At 38.3% G+C, this 15,043-nt stretch overlaps 1 protein-coding gene across 1 annotated transcript; it reads right to left on the bottom strand.

The window, feature by feature from the left end:
* Positions 1 to 5,081: 5,081 nt before the first annotated feature.
* Positions 5,082 to 14,569, bottom strand: LOC109035433 (apyrase). The gene is given in 11 exon segments (XM_072299074.1): positions 5,082 to 5,938; positions 6,531 to 6,731; positions 7,420 to 7,557; positions 8,341 to 8,431; positions 8,923 to 9,086; positions 10,208 to 10,405; positions 11,099 to 11,297; positions 11,870 to 11,991; positions 11,994 to 12,066; positions 13,120 to 13,283; positions 13,938 to 14,569. Coding segments are annotated over 11 exon segments (1,671 nt in total). The 5' UTR covers positions 14,107 to 14,569; the 3' UTR covers positions 5,082 to 5,786.
* Positions 14,570 to 15,043: the final 474 nt, after the last annotated feature.

The following is a 15,043-nucleotide window of genomic DNA, read 5'->3' as shown; positions in this document are numbered from 1 at the left end:
CCTGAGACTCGTAAGGATGCTCATGTTTTGCGTGTATCCTTATGAGTCTCAGGGTTCATGAGTTAATGATGCGGATTCCGAGATACGTGTTTTCAGAATTTAGCCATCGAAATAAAAATAAGAATGAAAATAAAAATACAAACAAAAAATTGACAAAAATCTGACACTTTGAAAATTATTGTGTTAATTAAACTGGAAATAGAAACACAGTTTTACGAAAAAGTCTTGACGCTCGGATTGTTCACATTCCCATTGGTTTTTCACACTTTACCGGTCTTGTAATATCGAGCCATACACTAATGACAACTGTGTGGCGCCGGCGGCATTCGCGATCCAGACAAGCCTCGAGCCTTGTGAGTGAGTGAAGTAGCCCTATGGTATTTGAAGGAATCGACTCGCACGCGCGTCTTAAATGTGTCAAAAGAGGCCTTATGTCGCGGGAATTTTTGAATTAGAAAAAAGTCATTGGGGCTGCCCATACAATACGTAACGTATTAAGGGGGGAGGAGGGGGGGGTCAAGCCCAACGTTACGTAACTCTTTTTTGCCGTAAGACCTTTTTTTCCTTGTTAATTTAAAAAACTGACCAAAATAGGGGGGAGGGGCGAGGCTTGTGTTACGTATTTATTTATTTTTTTTGAGGGGGGGATGGTTCGAGCTTGCGTTACGATGCGTTACGGAGGGGGGATGGGGGTAAAAAAATCGGAAAAACTGCGTTACGTATTATATGGACAGCCCCCATTATGGATTTCGCTAAAGGGGGGAAAAATCGCCGAAGGCCCCTACGAAATCCCTTGAGGAAGGTAGGAAAGGTTCCCTACTAGGGGCCTCCAAAGTTCAAAATTGCATAGAAATGCGCCCTCGAGGCCTCTCTGAATCAGTACCAAAGGGCCCCCGGCAAAAAGGACCCTTTTGTCGAATCGGCGATAAAGAGCCCGGTGCCTTGAAGGTCCTTAGAGGCGGTATAAAACCGCATCAAGGCCTCTTCAAATCGGCAATAAATGGTCCCTTGGAAACGGCAAAAAAGGACTCCTTCGAATCAGATAAAGGGGCTCTTTTAAGGTCCTTAGAAGCGGCAAAAAAAGGCTCCATCGAGTCTTCTTCGAATCGGCAATAAATGAGTCCTTCAGGGCTCTTCCGAAATGACAAGAAAGGACCCCTTTGGACTTATTCGAATCAGAAAAAAGGGCTCTCAAAATGCAACGCCCTTAGATACGGCATAAAAAAGCTCCTTCAGGGCGCTCTCCGAATCGGCAATAAAGTGTCCTGTCCTCTCAGGAGTCTCGGGGCCCTTTCTCGAGGACGAACCGAAAAAGCCCTCGGGCGCTTCTTCGAAACGGCGAAAATACGCCCTTTTGGCCGATGAAAGTGGGGCGATCGCCCCATCGCCACCCCGGCCAGTCCATCCCTGCAGATAGATTATACGTCAACATGGTTGAATGATTTGCATATCTTTGATTAATTCAAGCTCGGTTCAACTAAGCAAATGCAATTTTCTGATACAAATGTTTGAGAAAAAAATATGAATTTAATGTTTTGTCTCAAAAAAAACCAATGCACTCGGTTTGTCTTGAAAAAATTACGATAACAATTTAAAATGTTTTATTTAAAATAAAAATTTGTCTCGTGCACTGATTTCAATTCGCTTCGCTTGTTCGTCTTGCCGAGTAGTGATGCTTTCTGAGCAGTGACTCAGGCAAACGTCATGACATCGTGTAATACGTTCCGAATCGGATCTTTAATACAGGAAATTCGAATTAATTTAGAACGCCTTCAATTCAGAAGATATGCAAAATGTCTGTTTACTACTTCTCTCAATTGTACAAGTTGTTGCATGTTCAAAGCATACCAAATCACTAAACGTAAGGGACGCTAATATGTACCCATCACAAGCGACCCATTCTTTTCCGTACAAGTTTCTTTCACGTATCAAGCAATGTTCTGACCACTAGCAAATATGATTTGAAATTGAAACGAGTATTTCTCGGAAAGTTTAAATCAACTCCGTTTTCCTGCCGTTTTCAACCAGGAAAGAATTGATCTCATTTTTCAACAGCCAACGAGACAACGAATATTGGTGCCATTTAGGAGACATCTCTATATAATTTATGAGTTTCAGGGCTCTACGTCTTGGTGGTTTACATAATTAAATTGAAATCACAGATTCATTTTATAATCAAATTAAGTAACTTATATTTGAGGAAAATTAACCGTAAAAAGTGTCAGTTATAATCATAGACTCTTGTACTTCTACAAAGATAATCACAAAAGCCAGGAAATTATCATAAAAAATATAAATATTGCGAGCCTATTTTTTCCAACCATACATATCATGAACACTGCACGCAACCTACCTTCCTAATTAATTTATTCTCCGCGGGTCATATGTTATCGTAGCGTTACGGTTCACTTAACAAAGGAGAAAGTCAAAAACTTATAAATTAAATAGATTGAATTTCATTTTGGACTTAAAAAAACTCTGACTTGAAAATGAAATAAGTATGAAGTTTTAATTTCAATCACCAGGCTTCAAATTTTTAGAATCCTTAGACCTCTGGATGAGTATTCGAGGCTTGACTCTGAGGTATGACACCTACACTCTGAAATAAATATCCAAAAACTTACTTTTTAACTGACTACGTTTATTTTCTCTTTGCGTCAAGTGCACAAGTTCAATTTATTTCCAAAAATCTCTTTTTACTTTTAGCCTCGTTATTTTTTCTTTTTTTCTTTTCTCCCTTGAAGTTTTTCAATATTTACGGAGGATCCTGCAGTCGTTCAGTAAATGTGACCGATAGATGAGTTCTACTAATCACGAATTAAATAGATCGTGCAAATCATAAATACGTGACGATAGACGATGAGGAGGACGTGTAAATTGGATACTTCGAGACAGTTAAACATGAAAAAGAAATAAATAAAAATTCAATTTATTTAAACTAAACATGAAAAAATATTGCAACATCAAGTTGTGATCATGAATGATGCAGTCCAGACAAAAGTTATATATGTCGCAGGCAATTAGCAGTCCCGGCAATTTGCAAGCCATGAGTGAATAAATAGAAAATAATAGATTTCAGAAATATAGGAACAAGATTAAAGTACTGATTATGTTTCTTTTAATGAGAGTGGACATTTTCCCCTCCATAAAGCATGATAGTAACAGGTAAACTCATGAGCGCGTGTGGTGGAAGTCATGACCTTAGTTGGGTTCAGTTGGGTCACGCAACTGAACTAACACCGTGACAAAGCGTTGAGTATCACAAAAAATGAAGGCGCTCTAAAACGAGATCATGTTTTTGAAGGCCTTGCCCTTAACCCATCAGGCCTTTATTAAGCTGATTCGCATCGCAAAAAATGTAAAAGCTCGCAAACTGCCGGCGATTGCTAAGTGCCTGCGCCATACAGTACAAACATAATGCGGACTCACTAGATCATTTTTACATGGTGCAAGGTAAACTACGACAAATCTAAAAATTCGGCGAGATCCTACGTTAACAACTGCTATCTGGCTGCATTTTGTCTCTTCATGCAAATATCTTACAATTATAAATATTATCGCGCCCTGCTCTCAACGATATATTTGTTTATACGGCCATCAGACCATCTGGGCCCAACGCCACGGTGCACAGAATGAGTACGATCCTGATAAATCATAAGAAGATGCCGCAATTCGAACAATAAACAATGTACATGAACAAAAAGTTCAATCTTAATTTCAAAACATTGTTATATTTCTTTGCAAAAGAACTTTTACAGGTTGTAGACTTACTTTAAAGCTTGTTTGTGGCGAGACGTATGCAGATGTGTTCTAAAATACATGTGTTTAAACGGGAAATGCCGCCAGATAACGTCACAAAGCGGTGCATTTCCTCATTTTTAAATCTACTTTTCTAGTTTCCATCATGACAGAATTTTTTTTTTTTTGAAAAATACTGCAAACTCAGCTCATTAAGCACTCTCAGATGAAGCAACACACATTTTTCCTGCAAATTCTCCAATTTCAAGTCTTTCATTTTTGTATCAAATTATCTCCCACCCCCCCCCCCCAATTTTTATTTCTACGTCATTGCTATCGAGACTAATCGTTTTCTTTAGAATTTCATGAAATTTCGGGCCGCGGGAACGGCGACTCAAGCCCACGGGGCGGTTGGTCAGCCAGAGAGGGACTGTCGTTACCCAACCCAACCGGCTATCAACTGTCAACTGATAAACTTTAGATGTCGATAGCACGAAACAATGCCCGGTGCCAAACTCGACCATCTCTCTCGCACTCGTCACCAACTCACGACTCACGCGGCTATTAACGTGCGCTGGACCGGCATCATGACGTCTACTTTGCCCCTCGCCCCGGCTTTATCGCCCCCCTCCCCTGGCGAGGGGGCAACATCCCCCCCCCTCTATTGCAATTAGCACCCTGAACTGCTCCCGCATGTTCGCCCCACCAGAATTCGACCAATGACCCTCAGTGACTTCAAAGTTCCCCCTACCCTTGGTACCCATAATCCCAGTTTTACCCATTATTTTTTATTAATTATTTCCGAAATTTTTTCTCTCTTTTTTTGGGGGGGGGGGGAGCAACATCCTCCCCAAATTTTAATTAGCACACTGAACGACCTTCGCATGTTCACCCGACCAGAATTCGACCAACGACCCTCAGTGACTTCGAAGTTTCCCTCTTCCATTAGTGCCCATTACAATATTTCTATCGATTCTTTTCCGACTACTATTATTACCTATCGTAAAACATTTCTGGGATTCAAATAATCCCTGAATCAGTTTTCATTGATGTATGCACTGGAGAGTGTCTCGGTTCATGTTTCAAGTCGCATTTTTGAAAGAAGTGAGACGTATTAGTGATATACACTGATCAGTGATTTTCAAACTTTAAAAGCGTTCCTATTGAAATTATAAAGAATCTACTCATAGTAACCAACAAACAAACGAATTCTTTAAAAGTAGTTATGTTCCTTGTTTCCTATCCAAAAATTTTGGGATGAATCGTGCGGACAATTTAATTTAGACCTTCCAATCCATTTCGATTCACGTTTGTCACTGGACAGGGTTTTCGCGAGTTATTAATTTTTATAATAACTGATTCAATATGTGAGCACGAAGTAAAAATGTTCAGATTAAATACAGCTTTACTCAAAATCTTTTAAAGTCTACTAAATTTATATGATTTTGTCTTTATAGTAATATTTCTAGCAGTAAACGTCAAAACTGGTCCAACATATCAGAAAAATTGCAAGGACACTCGTTTTGACAGTTTTTTTTTCCTTTAAATGAAACAGTGCATAAAAGAGTGAAATACATCATGAGCCAGTGATGCTAATGCCGAAATTAATATGCTTTCTGTACTCGATTCCCGATCATACGACAGTATACTCGATACATTTATAATGAGAAAAAAGGATTCCTATTGCAGTGTATGACCGAGTGAGTAGCTATAAATAAGTGAGATATTGACACTGACTTGGTAGACTACTATTCGTGTTTGTTGAGAGTTTGTTGCCTATTCCACTAAATGAAGGCGTTTTTAACTGTCGCGCTTTAATTCAATTATTTAGCTGTCTTACCTCGATTCAAGTTTTATAAACCAAAAAAATATTTGGGATAGAGATCACGAACTTTTTTGAGGAGCAACGGGTCTACTTCTCGTCATCATAATTGTTTTACAAAATTGTCCACACCAGTCCATGGTAAGATAACTGGTAGGTCACTGGTAGACACTGCAAGTCATCCTACTGCACAAGTCAAGTGTCAGGTGAATTAATCTTTCAGTCATCAGATGCTCTCTGTTGCAGGTTTGGGATACAATGTCTTAATTTCATCCACAATTTTACGAGAGGCATGAACGATTATGTTGCCTTCAGATTCGATAAACACGGGACTGAATACAGATAGATAGTCTTGAAGGACGTCTGTATCTACTCGACCTGGAACGCGCAAAAAAAAAAAAAAAAAAAAAAAAACATGAGGCCTTTTCAGAGGACAGTCACGCACACAAATACATACAAGAACAATTACAAAGAGCTACTAGTTTCAAAGTTAGTTTTCTGCTCTGATTTTTCCGTTTTTCTTTTTGTAAGCGGACCAACATTTTCGCAATAATATTCAGTAAATATACTTGTCAAGGCAAAAAGTAATTATTTGTAAAGAAATAAGTTAAATAGAACAATAATTAGACTGCGTTTAGCAGAAAGTAACTAAGCCGAATCAGCTATTGTCAAATTTAACGGGGCAATTTAATTTTTTACAAGAGAACGTGTGTGGCTTCTTTTGAAAATTTTAAGGATAGTGCTTCGCACTATGCAGAAAATTCCCTGAATTTTGCACACAAAAAATCGGCGTAACACTTTTCATGTAAAAATTAAATTACCCAATTTAATTTGGCTATTGCCAATTGATGTGGCTCGGTTACTTTCTGCTTAACGCGGTCCAATTGAGAATTAGTTTAAAAATGTTTTTGGTACCGTACCACGTACTTTTGTAAGTTGTAATAGGTGGATCATTAACTATGCTTCTCACCTTTAACGTGTCTACGGGCATTTTTCTTGATCATTTTGTAACCGTCACCTCCCTCGCACGCAAACGAGGGTAAAACTACTTTATAAAACTGATTCCTCTCCAACGGTCTATAGTGTGGAACCACACAGTCAGCACACCGGACACTTACGTTGGATACCCGATGATATTTTGGCCCATCCAAATCAATTGTCGCCTTGATCCCTGAAAATTCATAAAGGAGTGTCTCAGAACAAGATTGCAGCGACTTCACAAATGAAATTTTGGCTCAGTTTATTGTCTTTGTTGAAGGCATCCAATTTCGTTATTCTTCCCTTTATATAATTTGTTCCGAAATCCGCATCATTGATACATCTGTTTGCGCAGTCGTGCTAAAATATGTTTATGTCAGGAGTAGGTTGAAGGCGAGTGGTGCGATAACGCTTCTTACGCCTACTGCTCATCGGAAAACCGCCTACCTCAGCGACTGGAAACGGTGCGGCGAAGCGCTGCGCTGGCTGGACCCAAAGTGCATGTAAAGCCAAGGCGCCTTCAATTTTTTGATAGGCAACTTATGCAACAGTCGAGTGGTAATAGTTGTATACAGACGCCTTGACATGCTGCACATTGCCGGCCGAAGAGCTAAGACAAGACAGTCGGAGTGCCTTCAATTTTTTGCGTTGACCTGATCATTTCTTAAGTATTGGCTCTATTAAATTGGAGTAACGTGGACTTTATCATCACGGCCATCCAACATGCACGTCGACTGGAAAACTAATTCAGAACGCCACGCCACCAAATATTATTTATAGAATATTGTGTTTTTATGCCTAATGTGACTGTGTAAAGTGACTGCATGTCTTAATCAGCCAATACTTAATTTTTACCGCTGGAGACTCGGTGATTTGCTTACCCGAATATTGCAGGAATGGTGATTTCAGGGAGGCCACTGAAAATTCCATAGCTTGTAGTAAGTGCTTTCCAGACAACTCTACTAAGTCGTAAGTTTCACTGAAAGGTAAAGTGTCTAGCAGCTTTGCGTAGGTCAGGTCTGTAAAATATTGATCAATACTATTGCTCAGTGCTATGCAAAATGTTGAACTTTAATACTGTTAAGAACCTTAATTTTTAACAAAAAAATAATAGCTTGCTTTTCTATGTGGTTTATGGCCAGGCCTATTTTATGAACTATAAGAATGAGCTATGAATAACAATCGTGCATCGAGAAAAAAAAATACGCTGACATTGTATTTTGGATGTTAAATTGTGTATAAAGAGATTTGAATGTTGATTTACGATACATTCTGAAAATTTGAATTTAACGGCGGTGTTCACTTCAATCCAAGTGTTAATTATTGCGCGGGTGTCAAGGCCAGTATTCAAGTCAGACAAGACATGAATTTGACATAAAAAATGGTGCGTTTTTCTCGGTGCACGTACAAAAAAAGTGTAATTTCCATGATGCTTACGAAACGTATATTTTTTCTTGATGAACGGAAAGAGTAGCATTCGATTGAGATGAATGTTAAAAGTAGCTGCATATAGTAACAATTTACCATAACAAGCTCTATGTTTTACAAAAACATCGGCGAAATTACCTAATCGTTTTTTGAAAAGACCTAACGTTTCATGCCGAGCGCAAGAAAAGAATAACTTTTAAACTTGAACCATAAGAAAGTACTCTTAACTAAACATTTTTTATAAAACAACCATTGTTGCTGTGAAGTATTAATATTAGCCATGTTGCGAACTTTTCAGCCGTTTCTTGATTGGGTGAGCCATAACGTCTATGTGGAAACAAATCACAAAATATGAAAAAATCAATAAGACTCACTTCCTCTTACGATAGAAGCCCGGATTCCTCCAGCGTTGATTAAAGCGACTGCAGCTTCCGTCCAGTTATTGTCCGTCCTTCTCTTCATGTACTGAAATCATAAGCGGTTCCGCGGTGAATTTTTTATTCCAGAAGATAAAGAATCTGAGTTTTAGGAGAAGAAACTTTCAGGCAATACAACTTGACACAAAGATTCGACCAAATTTTCGGTACGATATACTTTTTTCCTCTAAAAATCTTAGGGAAAAGTAGGTACCTCGCTGACGCAGATCACACGCCATTGTGCTTCCTATTTTACTTGAATGGTAAAATATATCTTACTCGTAAATGTCTTAATTCAGATAGTCTCCACCCATTGTATTACTAAGTCAAGTACCCAACACAGCGTTCCAGACAAGGAGCATGGGTACCGCATTAGAGATGTGAGAATGGTCGATGACTATATTTTTACACATTGCGCTGAGGTATAGTTCAATCTTCGATCGCAGAAACGAAAATTTTCAGGAAACGAAGCTCGAATTTTTTCTCATGTTTGGAACCAATTTATCCAAGAGTTAATCCACATATGGAGCCTTTACTTACGTCATAAATCATAGCGTCGGTTATAAGTTTTCCTATGGCGCACTCACCAATGCGACAGACCCACTGCGTGCCGTCCAAGAAGACCAGAGTTTCACCTATTACTCTATCTCCTATTTTATGAACCTCCTTACGCCACGGTTCCATCTCTTGGAGAATGGAAGGGTCTGTGAACATTAAAAATACCTTTATGAGAATAGATATCGGAAAAAATACAAACAAAACAGCAACAAAAATATACTTTAAAGCTATTCAAAATGTATCATTTAATGAAAAGCGAGAAGAGAGGTCGAAAGTGAAAAAAATAAAAGAAAGTATATCATTTTGTTAAATCTGCAGCCCTGCATCGAAAAACTGTGACCAGACTAGATGAATCAATCAATGAATATTTGTAAATTCCAATTTTTTTTATTTTTTTTTTTTTACTAAAAAATCATGTAACTCATCACTCGGTGGCACGTCAAATTTGATATGGGTGAGGAAAAAACATCCAGAAATGAGTTTAGATAACTCCAACTACAAAAGCACGTCTCAGGTGAATTTCTAGGGTTGTCGCGTCTTCCGATTTGTCATTTTCATTCGGGCCATTGATGCCAAAGAAGATAGTTACCATGAACCGTAATTTTGGTGTTCCATAAACCCAAAATTTTACAGATCGTCAACCCAAATTTTCGGTCCGTGTAACCAGACTTCCTCCTAAAGAATAGTTGGATTACATTTAGCCAGGGTTGCACGGGTGAAATGAAAAATATGAAAGATCGAAAATTTCCGTGAAATATTTTATGAAATTTCACAAAGTTGTAAAAAATATGAAACATATTTTCAGGGGCTGGGTATGCAACACGCACCAAACCATGCCAACAAGCAAAAACAAGTCGCCTTTCATTTAATTTCAAAAAAGATTTTTCCATATTTGTTATATTTTGCTGATATTTCACATGAAATTTCAAGATTTTATTTTTCATGAAAATTTGTAACCCTGCATTTAGCAAAAAGGAACCAGCGCGATCACAGTGTCGTAAAAATGTTGCTTCTTCATAATTATCCAACAAATTTCCCGGAGTAGCAAATTTTGATTGCTTCCCATCAAAGAATTGTCAATTTTGAAAGGAAAATAATTGTGGACAGAAAGTTTGTTTGAGCAGTCCAAAAGCTCGGTCCTTACCGCCGAAATTTCTTCTTGGTAAACGTTCGAAGCTTTTTTGAACAACATCTCTTCTCATACTTTGCGCCGGAATCACAAATGTAACCAGGGGCAATTGGTGATGATAGTTGATTAAATGGTTACCTTCCTCCACAGTGTCATCAAGAAGAATCGGATTTCCAGTCCACGATTGGATCGTGTTGTTTTGATCGAATGTGACGGTAAGATATCCTAAGTACTTCGAAAACGCCCCGGCTTGCACGATCAACACCTTCCTCCTGCTCTCTTGCTCGATTACTGTTGGATAGTCCGACTCTGGTATGTCACTTGAGGGAGGTGTACCTACAAAATTCAATGATTCATCACGGTGTTACAGATCATTTTATGAAAACTCGTCTTTTATTAATTGCAATTCTGAAGGAAAAACTCAAAAGAATTTCTCACAAACCAAAAATAACCCTCGAGTTAGGTGGATATTTGTCTCAAACACAGTTGACTGAATCAGTCTAATGATCAAGTCTGTGTATTTCCAATGACGGAGTATGTTTTCAGTAACTGTGCCGTCGTGAATTTTAATGTAATGTCTTAAGTGCTCGTTTATTAGTACTCGCACTTAAATATTATTAAATCTATTCCTCTATCTTTTAAGTTACTAATATTTATTATTAAGTTTATTAATTTTGTCTAAACTGTTAAGAGGGGAGGAAATTTTAAAAGTTTTATGTCGTATCTGTGCGCGGAACTACCGATCATAATACAACTCCACTCCTAATAAAAAAGTTGGCACAAAAATTATTAAACCGCACGAAATTTCAATCTTTAGGCTTCAGAAAAAATTTTGTCGGGATTTCAAAATCAGTTTTTTTTTTTTTTTTTTTTTTTTTTTTTTTTTTTTTTTTTAAAAAAACGAAACTTGCTTTACTCGAAACTTCATCTTTATGGACTGAGGCGGGAGGCCTCTTCTCCTGCGAGCGCATACTAAACTGTGTATGTGACACTGCAAGTGTTATGCTAGTGACCACTTCTGTCACTTACCGGTGTACAAGAAAGTATGCGAATGGCCTCCAACTATGACATCAACGTCGATAGATTTGCCGATCCGCTTGTCTTCGCTGAAGCCAGCATGTGAGAGCCCGATCAAAATTTCTGCACCCTGCGCTCGCAGTGATTTTGCCTCCGCATTTACCGCTGAAACTTCGTCCTCTAGTTTCAGTCTCCCCACCGAGGCTATTTCCTTAGAATTCAAACCAAACAAAGACGCCTCTGAAACAAGGTGTAAGTACTGTAAGAATAGGGTGATCTATATATTCCCATCTGAAAACGCGGGAAAACTTTGCAGATTGTATGTAATACCAATGGCGATCCAGAGTGAGTCGGAGGGGGTGGCCATTTGCTATTGTTGAGTGGAGGGTCTAGAGGGATACTCCCCAGAGGAAGGGGGTCCAGAGGGTCTCCGTCAGAAATTGTTTAAACAGTTTAACGGTCAAACCTCCCTCCCTAATGTTTTACGAAATTTTAAACATAGCACGGGGCTACACTTCCTGAGCGGCCCAACCTCCCCGTGTGCTTCGCGCCTCAAACGTTAAGCGTTACTCGTTACTCTTATGATTTTATACCATAAATAAGATAAGTGTCTTTTTATAAAAATGTCTATTTAAAGCCAAACAAAGATGGACTGAGTTGCAATCACTAGCAGACGTAATCCTTTTAAAGAGGTGCTCCGAGTGACGCAATTGTGAGAAAAGTATGGTGCACTTGCAACAATTCGAGTTTCTACCGCAGTGGAATAGAGTTAAAAATACTTACTCGAAAAGTTTTTGTGACAAAACCGATGATCCCAACTTTTTTGCCATCCACTTCGTAAATCGCAGATTTTTTAATGTAGGGTGTTAGAGTGGGTTCCCCCGTCGAATTTATGTTAGCAACCAAACAGGTAGTTTTAAGCGACTCAAATAATTCACCACTTCATCCATCCTATCGTCGAACTCATGATTGCCTATCGTCTGCGAAATATGAAAAAGTGTAGGGTTAATTTTTGTTCATTTCAAATTGTATCAAATATTTATTGAATGAACAGACGATAATGTATAGTCTCATAAACAATGAAAATGTAAAAATAATACTGATTGTTCATGAGTGTGCAGAAGCTGTTATTCGATCGCATCACGACTATCGGAAGGGGTCATGCCGTCCCTGCAAAAATTTACCGATTCACGAAAAGTTGAAAAGAGAGACAGGGGGAGAGGGGGAAAAGGGGGGGGGACATTGGCGGATCTAGCAAATTGGCAATATTGTCTTTCTTCCATTTAAAGCTATGTAAATGTATCGATTCTTGGAGGGGCCAAGTGCTCCAAGCAGAATCGATTATTTAACATTAGGTTTAAATGGAAGAAATCCGTTGTTGCCAAATTGGTAGATCCGCCTTTGGGAGGGGGAAGGGAGCGAGGGAAAGAAAGAAGCGAGTCATAACTTATGTTTCTGCATGTAGATTGCAAAAGTGCGTATACCTTTACTCATAATACTTAGCGAAAAATCTGTAAAAACTGGAGCATAGAGGTCCTTGCACAAGAAAGGTCTAGTAACCCTGCATGCTGCCAGCAAAACTTATCATGCTCTAAAAACCCAAGTACAGCTGATTAAAAAATATCACTCCGCACCGTGTAGCCTTCGCTAATTTAGTAGATATAACGTTGCTCTTGTCGTGATTTCATCCGGATATTAAATTTTCTCGTGACTTGCATCAACTAGAAGTTTCTACAATTGAGTCTTGGGGAATAATACGAAAATTACACAAAAATACCCACAGAAAGTTAATTTGCATGACTTATTGCACAACACTCCGACCAAAAAATTGCACTGTTAACAAACTGTGTTGTGTTTTGAGCCTCATTGGTGAGAAGATTACCTATAGTATTTTAACGTATAGAACATCGTTTCATTGCTTTCAAAAACAAAACGACTGACAATCAAGTCAATGAAAGTCACTCCTCATGTCAAAAAGATGTAGGACGACAGCTTTCTCGATGTAGAAGGTGGATAGTTAGGGAAGTACTTACCATGGCATCAATTGGCAATTTGTTCATAAAGTATGATGTCACGTTCCCTTTGAAAAGTCTATACCAAAGGCTCCCAGTGAACACATCGCCTGCATTTAATAGTAATGCACTTGGATTCTCTCGTTTCAGCCACCTGCAGAGTGTGTACAGGCGTGCGAAACCACCTGAAATTTACGCGGTATGGCCAATAAAGTCTCTTCATAATTTACTTTTTAAAAGAATCAAGCGTGTCTCGAGCGATACAATGATTTCTTGATTGAATCGTTTGTCTTTTTATTTATTTACTTTTTTTGGCACAGAGGAAGTGAGCTCATTTAGAATTGAGCTGTTGTACAAGTCAGTTTGTTTCAAAAAGAGCCTAATGCCGCTACAAACTAGATAACTAAAACGAACTGAATGCGGCAGACATTTTTTTTTAAATGGAAAGTGTTTTTGGCACATGTGATACATGATACATGATTATCTCACAGATAGGTAATTACTGGATTCCTCGTTTTCTCTAGGTAATTTTGGTCGTCGTTATAAGAATAGTTGTGGTCAGCCAGAAAATAATTCAATAAGACTGCACAAATTTCACTCAATGATCTATTGATTCGTAAGATCAGTGGTGGTCCAAAAGTTCCCCCCGCCCCTCTCTCTCATTTCTAAATCTGTATCTTTAATGTCTTTTCAAATGAATGTTTGCCCAGAAACGTAATTGTCAGTGGTCAGACCTAGAAATTGCCTAGTTCTTTCGTGATTCGAAATGTCCACTTTTTCTTGATTTATTTCAAATGATTAAGATAATGATAATGACTATGATAATGATACGTGCTTACCTACGCATGTCTCATTCCGGTCTTTCTTACAGTCGTCCGATGTTCTAGCGTTAACGGCCTCAAATTTAGCATGGAAATCATTGAAATGAATTATTGTTAAATTAAATACGTTGTTTTGCGCTATTGCAATGTGCATGAAATAAATGCTCAGTGATAATTTAAGAATCATTCTAGACAATACGGAAACCTACTGGTGGCTCCTTAATTGAAATTATATGATTATCACGCATACTAAAGGATGAACTTTCCGTTCACCCGAAGAGTGAGGAGGGAGTGTCAAATCAGGGAGATTCTCTCCAAGTGATTATTTTATAGATTCGATGGCTATAAAAACTGAGAGAATTAGTTTTTGAAAGAGCCCATTTTTCTAGGCATGGAAAACATCTCACGTAACCTTGCACTACCGGGAAATTGATTCAATTATTGCGAACTTTGGATATTTTTTGTTGTTGTTAAATTCTTCAAAAACTCGAGAAAACGTCAAGTCTATGATAAAAGCTGATATAAACGATATCACTACACAATTCTTTGAACTTTCCGATCTATATTCAAAATTTTGCTCAAACATTCATGGATCGGCTACAGCCACGGAATGGCGCGAATAGGAGGAAGTGACTCTTCGAGACCCACGGATTTACCTACTGATCGTGTATTGAACGCCCCTAATCTGCTAATCAATGTGAATTTGCAAAGGACAAACTTATTGGTTTTCGGTATAATTTATAATAACCGTATTAAAGAAAAAACTTCTTTATCAGCCATCAGATAAACGATGAAGTGATTAGAGGCTGAAGGAGAGTCGGGAGCTATTCGACGGCACAGAGCATACAAAATATTGCCAATATTAGCTAAGATGCACATTGCACTTAGCATTTCAACTTTTTCAGAAATTGTGAATGACGCAATAATACAATAGAAATTTTGCGTCCTCATCAGATATGATTTTGATTGCATCATGCATCATCACATTCATCGAATCAATGAACCATGATTAGGTATAGGTACGTAAGTCTACATAGACAGCAAAACTGACAGTGAGCAATCGGCGTGATTAATGCAAAAATTAATGGACTGCAGTTACGAAATTGAAGAAAAACACCACTGAA

Source organism: Bemisia tabaci, chromosome 4 (assembly GCF_918797505.1).
Source record: "Bemisia tabaci chromosome 4, PGI_BMITA_v3".
NCBI classification, from domain to species: domain Eukaryota; kingdom Metazoa; phylum Arthropoda; class Insecta; order Hemiptera; family Aleyrodidae; genus Bemisia; species Bemisia tabaci.
The sequence above is the reverse complement of the archived record's forward strand: the minus strand, read 5'-3'. Positions and strand labels throughout refer to the sequence as shown.